The sequence below is a fragment of the Podarcis liolepis genome (genome assembly GCF_965112155.1).
Source record: "Podarcis liolepis genome assembly, chromosome: 2".
NCBI classification, from domain to species: Eukaryota; Metazoa; Chordata; class Lepidosauria; order Squamata; family Lacertidae; genus Podarcis; species Podarcis liolepis.
The window spans coordinates 21,820,703-21,837,439 of NC_139555.1; the positions used below are offsets into that span (position 1 = coordinate 21,820,703).

Here is a 16,737-nt window from a genome sequence, read left to right on the forward strand (position 1 = left end):
TTGGTGGGAAGTGTTTGAAGACAGAGGTCCCCTGGCTGGATGATATGCGGTTGGGGGGGGCAACTTCCATCTCTTGCGGGGGCACAATTAGTGCCAGTGCCTTCTGTCAAGAGTTTGGGTGTAATCCTCGATGCCTCCCTTTGTAGATGCAGATTGCAGCTACAACAAAGGCAGCCTTTTTCAATCGGCGTGCTAAGCAGTTGGTCCTTTACCTGTCTCTCCCTGGTCTCGCCACTGTGATCCATGTGACGGTCGTCTCCAGGCTTCATTGTTATAACTCACTCTACGTGGGGCTGCCCTTTAAACTGACCCAGAAACTCCAGCGGGTGCAGAATGCCGCGGCGAGACTCCTTACAAGGTCTTCACCGCGGGATCACATTCATCCAGTGCTATACCAGCTGCACTGGCTCCCGGTGGAGTACTGGATCAGGTTTAAGGTGCTGGTTTTAACCTTTAAAGCCCTATACGGCCTAGGACCCTCGTACCTATGGGACCGCCTCTCCTGATATGCCCCACAGAGGGCCTTGCGGTCTGCAAATAATACCTTGGAGATCCCAGGCCTCAGAGAGATTAGGCTGGCCTCAACCAGGGCCAGGACCTTTTCAGCCTTGGCCCCAACCTGGTGGGATGCTCTGCCACAAGAGATCAGGGCCCTGCGGGATTTGACATCTTTCTGCAGGGCCTGCAAGACCGAGTTCCACCAGGCCTTTGGTCAGGGCTCAGCCTGACACTCCTTTTCTTTTTGTATAAGAACTAATATGAAAGAGGCTTCCCAGCATTCTCACAGGCCCATCCATATAAGATCAGCGTGAACAGTTGAGCTGATTAGCGCTTACTGCTCCCAACCCTAGCCCTGCGGAAAGCCATCTAATTAGACTTCAATTTGATTTGACCTGTTTTTAGGAGGTATTTTAATTATTGTTTTATTTTATACTAGTCTTATATATCTGATGTTAGCCGCCCTGAGCCTGACTTTGGCCGGGGAGGGTGGGATATAAATAAAAGTTGTTTATTATTACTATTATTATTATTATTATTTGGTCACTTCACTGCTCACCCCTAATTCCAGGTCATTTATGAACAAATCAAAAAGCACCAATCCCAACACAGATCCTTGGGGGATCCCACGTCTTATATTCCTCCATAGTGAGAACTAGCTTTTCCATTCTAGGAATAGTTATGAATGGGATTTTAAAATATATATATATACATGCAAATCTGTGGTGGAGCCACACAAGTATGGTCTCCACTTCTCAAAAATATATTGTAGAACTAGAAGAGTAGTAGAAAAGGACAATGAAAATTACCAAGGAGCTGGTGTAACTCCCCTATGTGGAAAGGCTATAATGTTTGGGGCTGTTTCGTTTAGAATAATGAGTAAGGGGAGACAAGAGAGAGGGATATAAAATTATGTGTGTTGTAAAGCAGGGGTGGCCAACTCCCAAGAGACTGCGATCTACTCACAGTAGGATAAAAACTTTTCTCCCTCGATACATTACAATCTGAATTGTAGAGTTGGGACCTCAAATGTCATCTAGTCCAACCCTCACAATGCAGGAATTTCTGCTAGATCATACATGGCATATCATTTTCACATGTACTAGAATCATAAAATCATAGACTTGTAGAGTGGGAATGCACCATGAGGGTCATATAGTCCAACCCCTTGCAGTGCAGGAGTCTTTTGCCCAACATGGGGCTCGAACCCACAACTGGCTGAGCTATCCCAGCAAAACTACTGGCAATCCATGTATCCCCCATCTTATTTTTATTCAGCTGGATATTCCTGTCTAAGTGTAGAAATTTACATTTGTTCCTATTGAAATTACTTTCGTTAGTTTTGGCCCAGTTCTCCAATCTGTTAAGGTCATCTTGAATCTTGATTCTGTTGTTGTTGTTGTTTAGTCGTTTAGTCGTGTCCGACTCTTCATGACCCTATGGACCAGAGCACGCCAGGCACTCCGGTCTTCAACTGCCTTCCACAGTTTGGTCAGACTCATGTTTGTGGCTTCGAGAACATTGTCCAACCATCTCGTCCTCTGCCGTCCCCTTCTCCTTGTGCCCTCAATCTTTCCCAACATCAGGGTCTTTTTCAGGGAGTCTTCTCTTCTCATGAGGTGGCCAAAGTATTGGAGCCTCAGCTTCACGATCTGTCCTTCCAGTGAGCACTCAGGGCTGATTTCCTTCAGAATGGATGGGTTTGATCTTCTTGCAGTCCATGGGACTCTCAAGAGTCTCCTCCAGCACCATAATTCAAAAGCATCAATTCTTTGGCGATCAGCCTTCTTTATGGTCCAGCTCTCACTTCCATACATCACTACTGGGAGAACCATGGCTTTAACTCTACGGACCTTTGTTGGTAACGTGATGTCTCTGCTTTTTAAGATGCTGTCTAGGTTTGCCATCGCCTTTCTCCCAAGGAGCAGGCGCCTTTTAATTTCGTGACTGCTGTCACCATCTGCAGTGATCATGGAGCCCAAGAAAGTAAAATCTCTCACTGCCTCCATTTCTTCCCCTTCTATTTGCCAGGAGGTGATGGGCCCAGTGGCTATGATCTTTGTTTTTTTGATGTTGAGCTTCAGACCATATTTTGCGCTCTCCTCTTTCACCCTCATTAAAAGGTTCTTTAATTCCTCTTCACTTTCTGCCATCAAGGTTGTATCATTTGCATAGCTGAGGTTGTTGATATTTCTTCCGGCGATCTTAATTCTGGCTTGGGATTCCTCAAGCCCAGCCTTTCGCATGATGAATCCTGCATATAAGTTAAATAAGCAGAGAGACAATATACAACCTTGTCGTACTCCTTTCCCAATTTTGAACCAATCAGTTGTTCCATATCCAGTTCTAACTGTAGCTTCTTGTCCCACATAGAGATTTCTCAGGAGACAGATGAGGTGATCAGGCACTCCCATTTCTTTAAGAACTTGCCATAGTTTGCTGTGGTCAGCACAGTCAAAGGCACTGATTCTGTCTTCAGTGGCATTGGCTACCCTTCCCAGTTTGGTGTCTTCTGCAAATTTGATGAGCATCACCTCAAAACCTTCATCCAGGTCGTTTAGAAATATGTTGAACAACAACATCCAATGAGGGTGAATGGTGGGAAATTCAAGACAAAAGGAAATACACCTTTGCACATGCCAGCACATTTTCAGTTCATGACATGCCTGGTGTCCTGCCTCTGTCCCTTTCTTCCACACTCTCAGCTCCATAATACCTCTAGTCAGTGCTTTTTTTCTGGGTGGACGCAGGGGGACACGTACCCCTAAACATTTTGTGAATCTAAGTTTGGCCTCATTGAGGGGCAGTATTTCAATATGAGTAGGAAAATGAGAGTACCCCTAAACATTTTTTTAGAAAAAAAGTGCTGCCTCTAGTGCTTTATGATTCTTTATAGCAGGCATGTCCAACTCCCAAGAGACTGTGATCTACTCCCAGTATAAAAAAACTGGCAGTGATCTACCCATTGTCATTGGAGGGAGGAGGAGTGTGTGTGGGGTGGGTGGATTGCCCAGAGCTATTGAACTTTTTTTAGGAGGGAAGTGCCCAGAGTTGTTGAGCTTTTTGGGGGGAGGATTGCACAGAGTTTTTAAGCTTCCCCCCTAACTTTTTGTACACGATAAGGATCCCGCAATCTACCAGGATCAGCCAGCAATCTACCGGTAGATCATGATCTACTGGTTGGACATCTCTGCTTTATAGTAATCCAGATGGGAAACTCTCAGAACATGGATCATCACTGTAGCTAGGCTAACATTGTCAATGAACAGTTGCAGTGGGCAAACCAGCCAAAGCTGCCAAAAGACTCTATGAGCCACTGAGACCACCTGGGCCACAAGTGACAATGCTAAGTCAAGGAATACCCCCAAGCTGCATTACTGCTTTTTCAAGGAGGGTGCAGCCTCATCCAGAGCAGGATACTCACAAGTGTCGCTTGTGTTTGCCATTCATTTTCTGATGCCTTTCCATAGAGTATCACTTCGTCTCTCCTTGTGGAGGTGGTGAGACACTACTAGTCTAGGAGAGAAAATTGAGTACAGATGAATGCAACCTCACACCCTTCTTCTCTTCTGCCTTGCAGCCTAAATTAAAGATTGGTTTACAGCGTGTTCCTTCAATGAGAATCACTTCTAAATTTACTTTTTTAGGATTGCAATGGAGTGGAGAACCTCCAACCTATGCCCTGCCAGGGGGTGAACTTTGGCCCGTAAGGCCATTTCCCCCAAACTCTGCCCACTGATGATGTCAGCTAGGGCAGGGCTTCTTGCGTGTTCAGTGAAAGCAAGGAGACCTGAGTTTATTCTTCATCGCTGCGCAATGCAGGCATCAGTTGTAATAGGGACTTCTATGTCACACGGTGATAAAGAAGCAGGCACTTGTTTTGCACTACTGTACTTTACTGTACCCTAATACACTAGTGTGGTGTAGTGGTTAAGAGCAGTGGACTCATAATCTGGTGAACTGGGTTCGATTCCCCGCTCCTCCACATGCAGCTGCTGGGTGACCTTGGGCTAGTCACTCTTCTCTGAAGTCTCTCAGCCCCACTCACCTCACATAATGTTTGTTGTGGGGAGGAAGGGAAAGGAGATTGTTAGCCACTTTGAGACTCCTTGGGGTAGTGATAAAGCGGGATATCAAATCCAAACTCTTCTTCTAACTTTGAGGTTGTTTTGGTTATTTTAATTTAATAATATGAAACTAAAATAGAAGCTTTTGTCTTGATGGAGACCACTAAGATCTTTGTACACACAACATGTAAAATATACTTTAGTAATTTTTCATTTCCCCTTGATTTCTTGTAGCTGAGGAGGAGGCAAATGAAGAGGATGTCTTAGGAGAAGAAACAGAGGTAAATTATAGTTCAGTGTAAGACAGTTATTTAATTATGTAGTTCATGTAACTTGTATTATGTTCCATCCTGATCTTGGCTGCTCTTTATCTTTTTGTTTTTGGTAATAGGATGCATAGCGATAAGGATCCATGTCACAAGTGTATTTGAACTGTTCATCATTTGAACTAGTTTAATTGAAAGCTCTTTGGGGTAAATGTCTTTAGTAGGCAATTGTTTATAAAATATATAATTAGGAATATATCCAGCGCTAATGTTAAATGATGCTCATGATTAGGAAGCCATAGAGAATATATTGATTGTAGAATTGGAGATGTGCAACTGTGTTCATTTGAGATTTTTGAATGGAGTGTCTGGTAACCAGCTACAAATCTTTAATAAAATATGTACTTTTTGTCACTTGTAGATCTAGAACTAGAAGGGTGACATGTAAGGTCTTTTGCATCCACTACAGTTTTCTGAGGTGGAAGAGAGGAGCTTGTTTTAAAATGATTTTGCTGAGATGGTTTATATGTGAAGAGCGAGCAAGGCTGTTGCAGGGCGGAGGGGGTTTGCTGAAATGCTCAGTGATTCTAAGTAATGTATATTCTGTGCTACAGTTTCCTGTACTGCAAAGGTACACATTAAACGGTGGTTGAGTTTGAATTTATCATTCTTCATACAACTGTTTTTACTATTCGTGGTTACTAAAATATTGCTTTGCTAAGAAATTAGTTTTTAGCAAGATGCATAAAATGGGAAATTTGTATTTTATTAACTTTAAGGTTAACTGAAGTTATAAAATAGTCAAGGAATTAAATGTTTGTTTATTACCACTGTGTCCCAGTATTAGTGTGGGAGTGCACACTGAAATAACTCAGGGTTTCTTTCATGATTACAAAGCTTGTATTTAATTAAGGTTGCAAAAAACTGAATCCAGCCTGCCAGTAGTCTGAAAGAGAATGAATTTTAAGTAGTATTTCTAAGTTCAAGCAACACTGAGTAATAACATTTCTGATTCCAGTTCTAGATTAGTTTTTTGTTTAGTTTTGTCTTGTTTTTAGAATGTAGACTGCTTAGTGAGTTATTTGTGAATCTTTTTTTAAAAAAACAACAACCCATAAAGTGCAATGTAATCTTGCGTGTCCCAGTTGCTTCACAAAAATTCAAATTATTTGGACAATCAGGCTTATATATACAGTAAACATGATTGCTGTTCATGCTGACATAAAATACTGTACATCTGGATAACTGGACATTTTTCAGCATTGGGGCTTTGGAACACATTTGTGCTCAGAAACATTGATGGTTTACATCAGTCCAATAAATAAACTATGATGCCCATAACATAATTTGAACTTCACCCAAAGAGTATTACATTCAGTTCTGAATTTAGCTGTCTAAAAGGCATAAGAACCACCCCCTAACTATTTACACAAATAAGTACAGTTGCACTTGTAACTTTTACAATTGTGCTCCACTGATGCGCAAAATGGTCGCGGCCTGTATGTAAATTTGCCCACAAGACTTTGCAAGGTTGAGATTCTATTCATGTTTAAGGTCCCATTGAACTCTGGTTCCTATGTCCAATAAGATTTGCATTGTATCAGATGGTTATCTGCAGTTCTCATTAACATCTTTTGTGAGGCTTATATTCATTTTGTTCTCTAGGTTTACCTCTCTCCTTGTTGACTGTTTATGTTGCAGGAGGAAGAACAGAAGCCCACAGATGCTCCTATCAAAGAGGAAGTAGCTATTGAGAAATCAACTGAAGTGTAATTATCTGCCCTTCATAAGCTAGAACGTATTGGTCAAACATTAATGTGTTTGTTTACCGTCAGTATTTGTGTGCCACCTGACCACTAAGACTTTGTCATTGTATGAATCTGTAACTCTATAGATGAATGGATGACTAGTGGTGGCTAGGGATTACATGTTGAATACTTCGGCTTTTTTGGAAATCACAAACCAGAAGGCTAGCTAAAAGTTAAAATTAAATATAGACCCGTTTGGAGTTGACAAAGTCCCATATTCTTTTATAGAACATCCAAGTTATTGGACATCTTTGCATGTAGGAATTTACTCTATCATCCTTGAGCCAAATGTCTATGGCAATCCAACCTCAAAATCTCTTAAGGCTATATATATATTGAACTTAATAAAGAAGTAAGAATTTTTCACCAATATAATAAAAATGTTGCACCATGGAAAGCTACATTTTGTAACCTAAGTAGTTTTACCATATCTCTCCCCCCACCCCCGGCATTACCTCCCTAGTCTCTTGTCAGTATATTGTCTCTCTCTCTTTCTCTCTCTCTCTCCAGAGAATCTCACATTCGGTTCTTGTTAGCCTTTGTAGGTGTAAGAAGAATTGTTAGAGCCATCTTGGCGTTAGTAAAGACAAAGCAAAAGTACACAGTTTAGCTTGCAAAGCTCATTCTCATTCCACATCAAGGAATAGGCAAGTTGTAAAAAAGAATAGGGCCACCTGTGTCAACGACATGCTTTAAAGGCTAAAATAGAGAAGCAAATTGCCCATTTGTCCCTTGTGCCATTCATCAGCTAAACATTTGAAGGGGTATGCAGCCTACTCCTGACCCTCACGCACACAGACTGTGCAGGGAAAAGAGGTCAAGGAGGGTGAACTACCACCGCCCCTAGCAATTACGTTGCATCTCCTAACGGATTGTCTCACATTTTGAGATGCCTGGTTTTAAGATAGATAAAATGTAGCAGGCCTGTGTGTTTCATGAGCAGATCCCATATCCTTGCTCTTCTAGCTGCTTTCAGCTTCCTTATCAGACTGAACCAGATGCACAAGGATATCTTGATATAGTAATTGCATGCAGTGGCCTGAATTACCTGAGGGCACAGTTTTCACATTCGCTAGGTGTATTTCTTTATTAATTGTTTGGAATATTTTCACTTCGCTTTCCATCCCCATAGCGTTCTCAAGGCAGCTTACGGAGAAAAGATAATAAAACAACTTACTGAACCAGCAAAACCCTTTGTAACAAAAGTATTTTGTTCTCAATTATTAGAAGGTAATTAGAATAAAGTACTCTAATTGTCCCAATTCATATTTAGACCTTTTTCTGGCTAATTCTTCCAGCTGTAGAAATTAGGTACATTTTTATCATTTTTATCAGATGGCAAAATAGAGCTGAGGAGAAGACAAGTGATTGTTTGGGAGAATAAGGTTCTGCTACCGTAATTTGCATTATGGAGGTCCCTGCTCTGTTTTATGTATACGTTGTACCTTTCTTGGCAGCAAAGTCATTGGAATGTAGAAGCACTGAATTCAGTGGGGCTCACTCACAGATAACAGGTTAGGATTGTAGTCTTAGTAGCTTGAATATTTTATGCCAGTGGCGTTTGTGCATAAAGTGAAAGGGTGAGTACAGTTCTCAGGGAATAAGTTCTTAGTTCAAGCTATGGCTGTATTCATGGTGCAATGAGAAAAAATTATCTGGATCATTGCCTTCATTTTCTGTGCAAATATATGTGAAAATTCCTATTGAATGAAAATTACAAGCTTGAGTTTCTAATCATCATTCCCATAAATATCAGTCAGATGTTGCTATCTGCCCTATATTTATTGGGATTTTTTATTTGAATGACTGTTGTTGCAGCATATTATTACATAACCCTGATCTATTAGCAATTAGTAGCAACCCAAAAAGCATACAATTTGACCAAATCCTATGCTGTACAGCTGAATTTTCAGTTTGGAGACCACAATTATGTGAATTTTAGTGTAGTGGCTGTTCCTAGGCAGCAGGGGGTGCCCTTTCTCCGCATCACAAACAGAAGGCAGCAAACAGTGCTGCAGGGGTAACAAGTCCCTGGTTCCTGTTCTGAATTGCTTCCTGTGAAAAAGTCATTAAACCATTACTACCTTTCAGGGCATAAAATAGAAAAACTGTCCAGGAATCCTGAACAAAAGCCATCCATTTCTCTAAATGGGAGACCTTAATGAGTCAGGCTATGACCCACTGTTTTATGGGAGCTGTTTGGAGGAGGAGGATGCTGTTTCATTTAGCCTGGGAACTTCCGAACTTTGCATCTTCTTCCTTTGTTTTCTTTTGCAAACCTCAACCCTGTTTTCAGAGCATAAACTTCCAAGCACGCCCACTCCATTATATTTTTGTTTGAGTTGTTTACTGGCTCCCATTGCACATTGTTAAAGAAGTGTGTGTTTGAAATGGAGCCATAGCTGACCTGGCCAAAAGTCAACCATAGCTGTCCCATGAACTACAGCACAGCAGTCCCTTTGTGAATATGTGGTCATAAAAGAATAAAGATCTGACGGCATATAGCATAAGCTTGAGGTTTCTGGTTGGGGTTGACTGTTCATCGTAAGTGGTTTATACCGGTTATACTATGCGAATGATTACATGCTAAATAGGACCTCATTTATCTAACTGGTGTAGAACGCATCCAACTATTTGAATATGCAATTCGAACTTCAGATAAAGAGTCCAGTTTACATTGGCATGTGAGAGAGACAGTGAGTCTGGAGTTCTGTAATGTCTCATGGTTCGTCATCTTCATACTTTGCCTATTCCCTTTATTCTTCCTATCCTTTCAAGTTGAATGACATCTGTTTCATACAGAGTTGAAGATAATTTCATTCTTTTCAAGGTTGTACAGATAATTGGGGTTTAAACAGAGGCTAAATATGAGGGTTGTCATCATACAAGCAGAAAATGACTACCAAGCTCCACATTTGTTCCATTGGTCCTGCACCTTGCTAGAGCAGAGATGAAACCCATGAGTTGATTAAAGGTTTGCCCTTATCAAGACAGGATACTTTCCTTTACACAGTCAAATTCTTTCTTTTTTACCCCCGGTTCTCTTTATAATATATATCCATGCATACATTAATTGACTCATGGAGTACTATGTGAACTGCAGACTCGTTCAGTTTCAGCACGTGCTGTTACTGTTGCCTGTCTCTTCCTGGTTAGAAACAATATAGTCTGTAAGCAATCATGTTTCTTGTTGGTTTCTGAGCATGTACAAAATCTAAATTAACAAACTGGCTGACCATCCACCAGGCCATTAGGCACACAGATCCCATTTAGTGATTTCATCTTTTATTCCATCTTCAAATCTAATTTTTTACAATGTATTTTGTATCATTTTCCTGTTACTTAGGTCTCATTCAATATATATGTATGTTTCTACATATATTTTACAAATTCCAAAATAACTTGTTATCATATCAGTTAATGCAATATGCAACTTTCCCTAATCTTACCTTCAATTGATACTACATTTTCCAGGCTTTCTTTGCCAATGTAATTTCTTACTAAATCCCTACATTTATCTTAAAGAAAATATTGTTTATGACCACATAAAATTAATTCTGAGGAAGTTTGGATTTCATAATCAATTTTCCTTTATTCCACCACCCCACCCCACCCATTTTAAAAATTTTATTAATCAATACCACCAGATGCTGATTTTTAATGTCTCCTTATCCTGGTATTGCCAGTATTTCGCTGAATTGTGTCAATATAGCTTCCTATTTTTTAAAGAGGTATATTATTGAAGTAGAACACCTCTTATTAAAATAGTGTTTACTGAGCATTTTTCAAATATAAATTATTGTTACACTGACAACAGCTTTAGGGAAGACAGGACAGACTTCTGGAGCTCAAACAGAAACTGCAGTCATAGTCAAATGTTCTTCAAAAACCACTTGCAGGAAATAGTTCAGGCTTGGCTACAGATTAAATTGTTGAAAATAGACACAGTTGATATGTTATTTATGCTTCAGTCTGTCAATTTATCTTCCTCTAGAGGTGCAGAGAAGAAGGTGGTGAAAATTGCCTCAGAAATTCCACAAACGGAGGTAAGGTTTTCTCTTTTTCCAATTATTTTCATCTGAGTTTAACAACTAGGCTCCCACATTTGGAAATAGTGTTCTGTCTCCACCATAATTTTAGCACATGTAGCTCAGATTCGGACAGTGTTTTATAGTGTATGTTACTGAGTTTTTCTTTTTCTAGTCTGCTGTTGGTTTGCTATTACCAGGTTGTTCACCTTCCTCTCTCCTCCGCTTTTGGGCACTAGAAAGAGATATTGGGAGCATCTGCTTCCCATTGTAAACAAACCACAGTTCTCACAAAGCATAGTTTAAACAAAACACAGTTCCTGGAGTTCAGCCATCATGGAGAATTTTGGCTTGTTTACTGTGGAAAGATGGGGAATGGGGACTGCTTGAGCCATTTTACATAGCAGGAAGCAATATCCCCCCCCCCCAATTTCCTCTGAACTGCTTCTGTATAATAAAGTCATAGGTACATTCACATTAACACTAAGCCATATATTAGTGCTATGTAGTTGAGCCCAAGTATGTTTCTCTCCTTCCCCTGCTTTTACATGACGAGGAGGAGGACTTCAGCAATGTTTAGCTTTACTTTTAAAGAACCTGGCTTAATATTACATTTGAGCCAGGGATTCTTATTTGAAACAGACTCTTGTCAGTTCTTAACCAGCTTCAGACCATAGGCTATGAAGTTGGTTTGTTCAACTAACTGTTTAGCTTAAACCAGGGTTCTTGGTTCAAATGTAATGTTAAAAAGTGAAATAAACTCTGCTGAAGTCATCTTTCTGGCCATGAAGGAAGAGGAAAGGGTTGAGGGAAACGTGTAAACATTACACCATGCTTGGGTTTATACAGGCTAAGCCATGGTCCAGCACAGCAGTAGCCAACACTCTGCCTGCCAGAAATTGTGAACTGCAACTCTGACCCCTTGTGCTAAGCTATCAGAGAGTTGGACGGAGAGACTTTGATCACTGCAGATGGTGACAGCAGTCACGAAATTAAAAGACACCTGCTTCTTGGGAGAAAAGCAATGACAAACCTAGACAGCATCTTAAAAAGCAGAGACATCACCTTGCCAACAAAGGTCCGTATAGTTAAAGCTATGGTTTTCCCAGTAGTGATTTATGGAAGTGAGAGCTGGACCATAAAGAAGGCTGATCGCCGAAGAATTGATGCTTTTGAATTATGGTGCTGGAGGAGACTCTTGAGAGTCCCATGGATTGCAAGAAGATCAAACCTTTCAATTCTTAAGGAAATCAGCCCTGAGTGCTCACTGGAAGGGCAGATCCTGAAGCTGAGGCTCCAATACTTTGGCCACCTCATGAGAAGAGAAGACTCCCTGGAAAAGACCCTGATGTTGGGAAAGATGGAGGGCACAAGGAGAAGGGGACGACAGAGGACGAGATGGTTCGACAGTGTTCTTGAAGCTACCAGCATGAGTTTGACCAAACTGCAGGAGGCAGTGGAAGACAGGAGTGCCTGGTGTGCTCTGGTCCACGAAGAGTCAGGCACGACTAAACGACTGAACAACAAGTCTAATCTGCCAATGCAGGAATCCCCTACTATTGCATCACTGATAAGCAGCTTTCCCCACTTCTGCCTAAAAACTGAAAAAGTTAGCTTTGGATTCAGTAGTTGTAGTTTGTACTGTGTCTTATTAGCCTTAATTCTCCTATGCCACATATATCTGTTGCTGTAGTCTCTATTAGCTTTATGATGTGTAGCTCTATTGCAATTAGTAAATGAATACAGCCTGTGTTATCTTTTGGCTTGCATTGGCAAGAGAGATCACTAGACCAGTTTTGGAGAACTGATTACTTATTATTTCGCAGTGTGAGATGAAATGTATTTGCTATGCCTCCATATCTGCCCTTCAAATTGTTCTCTTCTCATTCTGTGGCTCTTTCTCCACACTCGCGTTAGGAACCGCTTCGAACATTAAAGGAGATATGGACACGTCTGTAATCTGTCTCTTATACAGAGTTTGGCCTTCTTCTAAGGGAGCAAAGGGTTCTGTGGATAAACCTGGCATACACTTTCTCTCTTACATCTGTTTGGCTTCCTTAATCCTTTATTTTCATCACTTTCCACTGCGCTCTCTCTAACTGAGGAAGCTGATATGAAAACACAAGTCTGTCTCCCTGCTGTTCAACTGTCACCTTCAAGATCTAATCTGCCTGTAAGCTGACCACAGCAATTGAGGACTGATGTCACAAATCATGGATTATTACTTTGGTGGGGCAAGTAACCAGAAACAATAAATAGAAAATTATCTGAAATGGAGCTGGTACTGAAAGAGTGACGTCTTCTAAACTTTGTGGGAAGCCTTCATCAAGGGATCATTAAATTATTCTACTTGCGTCTTCTCTTGCTCCCTCTGCTTTCGATTTGCAAGTCTGCCAAACTCCATTCTTTCTCAAATCCCTTGATGTTTCATGAAACTTTTAAACTTTATAATGTAAATACCTTCCAGACTCAATTGACGTACCCAATGTATCATGACCTTCTCAGAGCAACAGGGTTTTATTTTCAGCACTGTCATTAAGGGTGCTGCACTTGAACTGCTTTCAGGTCACATAAGGAATTGAGATTCTTCTCAACTTGTAGAAAACCTCACTTTAGTGAACAAGTTTACTGTTTGCAAGAATTAGCAATGGGTTGTGCTGTCCAATGAAGGGTCCATGCATTTCTTAGGTTGACAGTAGGTCATACCATGAAGTGTTTTAATTTGATCGTCATAGATATGTTGCTGCATCCATGAAGCTTTTAGCCATTAGGAATGAAGCTATCTTCTATTCATGCAGAAATACTATATATGTTGGGCTTTCTGCATGTTTCATACAGTTATTTATTGTAAGTAACTGAATTTCTTTGTCTGATCATCTTTCATTTACGCCACAAACGAACGCACGTTGAATCATGTGTTCCATGCAAAATTATTTATTTGTGAAATGTAGCCTTTTTATGAGCCTATTCCAGCGTATGTTCTTGGACTCCTGCCATGTTCTGTAAAACAATTTTGCTTTTCATTTGTAAGATAGATTTTATCTTAACTTCTGTTGAAGTTCTGTTTTGCATGTTTCCGGATCAGCTGTGATCTGTTTGAGCTGTCACTTGCTTTTTGCAGCTAGGTGGGGAAATAAGTTGCTCATTTTGTATTCATGCCGGGGCTGCTATTCCTGTGACTTCTGGGCAGAGCTTTTTCTGGTTGAAATGTGCAACATTACTGCCAACATCTATTTCAGCTGCCCTGGTTTGTGTATGTGTCTGAAGCAGGTACACATTTCCCTTCATAGTAGCTAAGATAGAAGTAGCCAATACAGCCTTCTTCTGATGATGCTCAACTCCTAACAGCCCCAGCCAACATGGTGAATTTAATGGATGATGGTAGTTGTAATCCTGCAACGTCTGTGGCACACCACGTTGGCGACCTCTGAGCTAAACGTTCTTCTAAATACCGATGGCTGTAGCAAAGGGCATGAGGTTACATACCATATATTGTGTTGGCTAATGAGAAACCAGGCTTCTGAACAGAAGCATGCCTACTGGAACAGCCATTTGCACTATTCCGTCTCTCTCTTGTTAAGGGATTGGCGCTGTATTCTTGGTAGTTTAAAATTTCGCCTACCTCAATATGCTCTTAGCAACAAAGATGGATCATTTCATATCTACCAACAGAAACACAAGCTTACTGGGTGTTTACCACTTATTCTGTGTCCATATTGTCAGAGTTGTCATAACCTCTGGCTCATTAAAACATGTTGATTGTTGCATCAGGAGAAACAGTCAGAGATTCTCAAGTAGAGATAGGAAATAAAAGTTGATAGTCTCAGTGTTTGGATGGACCTGGTGGTGTCTCACCACAACAATTGCCCTGCTTCCACAGCATCTTTTCTTCCAAATCTTGGAATAAGCAGGAGATTGAAAAGTTTAATAGATAGATGCAGGTGGGAATATACTTATGACTACACATAAATCTGGAACAAAATTCATTGTTTTTCTATATTGCCTACCATATTTGTATTCTTTATCTTCTACTTTAGAGAATGCAGAAACGGGCAGAGAGATTCAATGTACCTGTGAGTTTGGAGAGTAAGAAGGCTGCACGAGCAGCTCGGTAAGTCTTTATTTATTGTCATTATTTGTTTTCTGTGGCTGCTTTTTAACCATTGTGCAGATCAAAGTTTATTAGAGATGCATTGTGCAACTGACATGTTCTAGTTGTCTGCAGTGACTACCTTTGGAATTTGAGTTGTGGGTAACCAAAAATGGCTTAAATAGAATTTCACAGTTGTCCTCATACTTCCATAGCCTATCCAGAGTATTAAATCTTAGTCTTTCTTCTAAGAGAAACTGTTTCATAGACTAAGTAACAATGGAAGATAGAAAGGGAATGGGGAAATATCCAAGATAATATTTTAGAAAAACAAAAACAGGGTGTAGTAGACTTCTCTCATAATGTCCTTTTCCAGGTAGAAGTCTGTCTCCCCCCAGAAGATGTCAAAATTACCATAAAATCTATGAACAACTGGTTGTATGGTCAGTTCTTTTCACATGCTTTGAAATGTTAAGACAAATAAATGAGACAAATTATTATTATCATAAATTAAGTAATATCCCATGTTTTCACTTCTGTGCTGCTATTCATGAGCAACACAAATGGTCGTGAAAGGGATTAAAAATGAGGAAAATACCATACACAGGTGTGTTTAACCTTACCATCTGCTGATAAGATACCTTGCTCTTTATATCAAGAAAAGTACATTGAAGACTTGTGAAAGATCCAGAGCTTTAAACATCCAATTATTAAACAATGTGTAATGGCAAATAAGAATAACCTACAAGGAAGAATAACCCACAATTTCCCTTTTGGACCATCTGTTCTGCTTGATTGGTGATTATCTTGTGAACAAGGCAGAAATGCTATGTAGATCCAACTTTGTTTGCTGCTCTGATTCAATCTAGTAGTCTAGGTATGTCATGTATTAAAATTGTTTTCTAATCTATGTCATGGTTTAGAGACCCAAAACCTCAGAGTCCCTAACCAGGGTTTCTCTCTTCTCCACAGGTTTGGTATGCCTGCAGCTTCAACTAAAGGTATGTGATTCTTGAAGCGGTATCTCATATTTTTGCCTTCCTTTGAATGATTGTGACCATTTTGCTTCCATGCTGTAAAAACAGGGTTGAAAATGAGGTTTCATTGTCTTTGTACCCTTACAACATGGTTCCAGCCATGGTTATTCACTGGATTTTTAATCTCCTTGCAAGATCCTCTTGCTGATAAATTAATATAACTTAATCTTTTTTATGGAATTACATAGTAAATCCCAGAATAACCTGGATTTGGAAATACCATGTTTTTACTAAACCACTGGAAATCCAACCCGTGGCATCATTATGAACTAAATGCGATGGATTCTGCAGGTCTCTGAAGGGCCAAAGCAAGGACCAAAAGCTGTAGATGCAAGTGACAAAATTATTATTTCTCCCAGTGCTTAACTCTGGATTAACAATTAGAATGAATGTTTGTATTTCTGTTAGAGGATGAATCATTTTAGAATTAAGGTGGTAACACATAGTACCTGCATGGACTTTCTAGAGAGTTGGTGTAGGCCACAGAACATGGCAGACCCCTGATGTAGTAACTGGCAGATACTAAAAGTCCCACTGAGCTCAGTGAGGCTTGTACTTTGGTACCTGGATATAGGACTAGAATCTTAAAAAAGTTCACAGAGAGAAAGCTTCCTTCCCATCCCATTTTGTTCAGGTGGGTCTCCCCAAGCTTCCTTGAGAAGCTTTTCGGAGATTGCAGGAAAGAGGAGAGAACAGGAAACATTTATTCTGCTAATGCCCTATTAATTTTGGAATCTAAGCCATTATATATTCTAATAAAAATTTCCACTTCAAGCATATTTTGAGTCCCTTTTGGCTTTAAGACCACTACTTTGATTCTAACCACTTTTTAAATTTACTATTTAGGCAATTGGAAGAAAGCTTGATTCAAATATGATAATTTAAAATGGTTTTTGTTCCCTATTTCAGGTCTTGTGACAGAAAGCAAGACTACAGTAAGTAG

At 40.1% G+C, this 16,737-nt stretch overlaps 1 protein-coding gene across 1 annotated transcript in view; it reads left to right on the forward strand.

The window, feature by feature from the left end:
- The window catches only part of SARNP (SAP domain containing ribonucleoprotein), a gene marked incomplete at its 5' end in the record, with an annotated part of 58,698 nt that overhangs the window by 7,779 nt on the left and 34,182 nt on the right, over positions 1–16,737 (forward strand). Inside the window, 6 exons of the mRNA XM_083490562.1 lie at positions 4,800–4,846; positions 6,533–6,600; positions 10,634–10,685; positions 14,705–14,778; positions 15,730–15,758; positions 16,704–16,729. Coding sequence (XP_083346688.1) covers positions 4,800–4,846; positions 6,533–6,600; positions 10,634–10,685; positions 14,705–14,778; positions 15,730–15,758; positions 16,704–16,729 — 296 coding nt within the window. The remainder of the gene's footprint in view (positions 1–4,799; positions 4,847–6,532; positions 6,601–10,633; positions 10,686–14,704; positions 14,779–15,729; positions 15,759–16,703; positions 16,730–16,737) is intronic.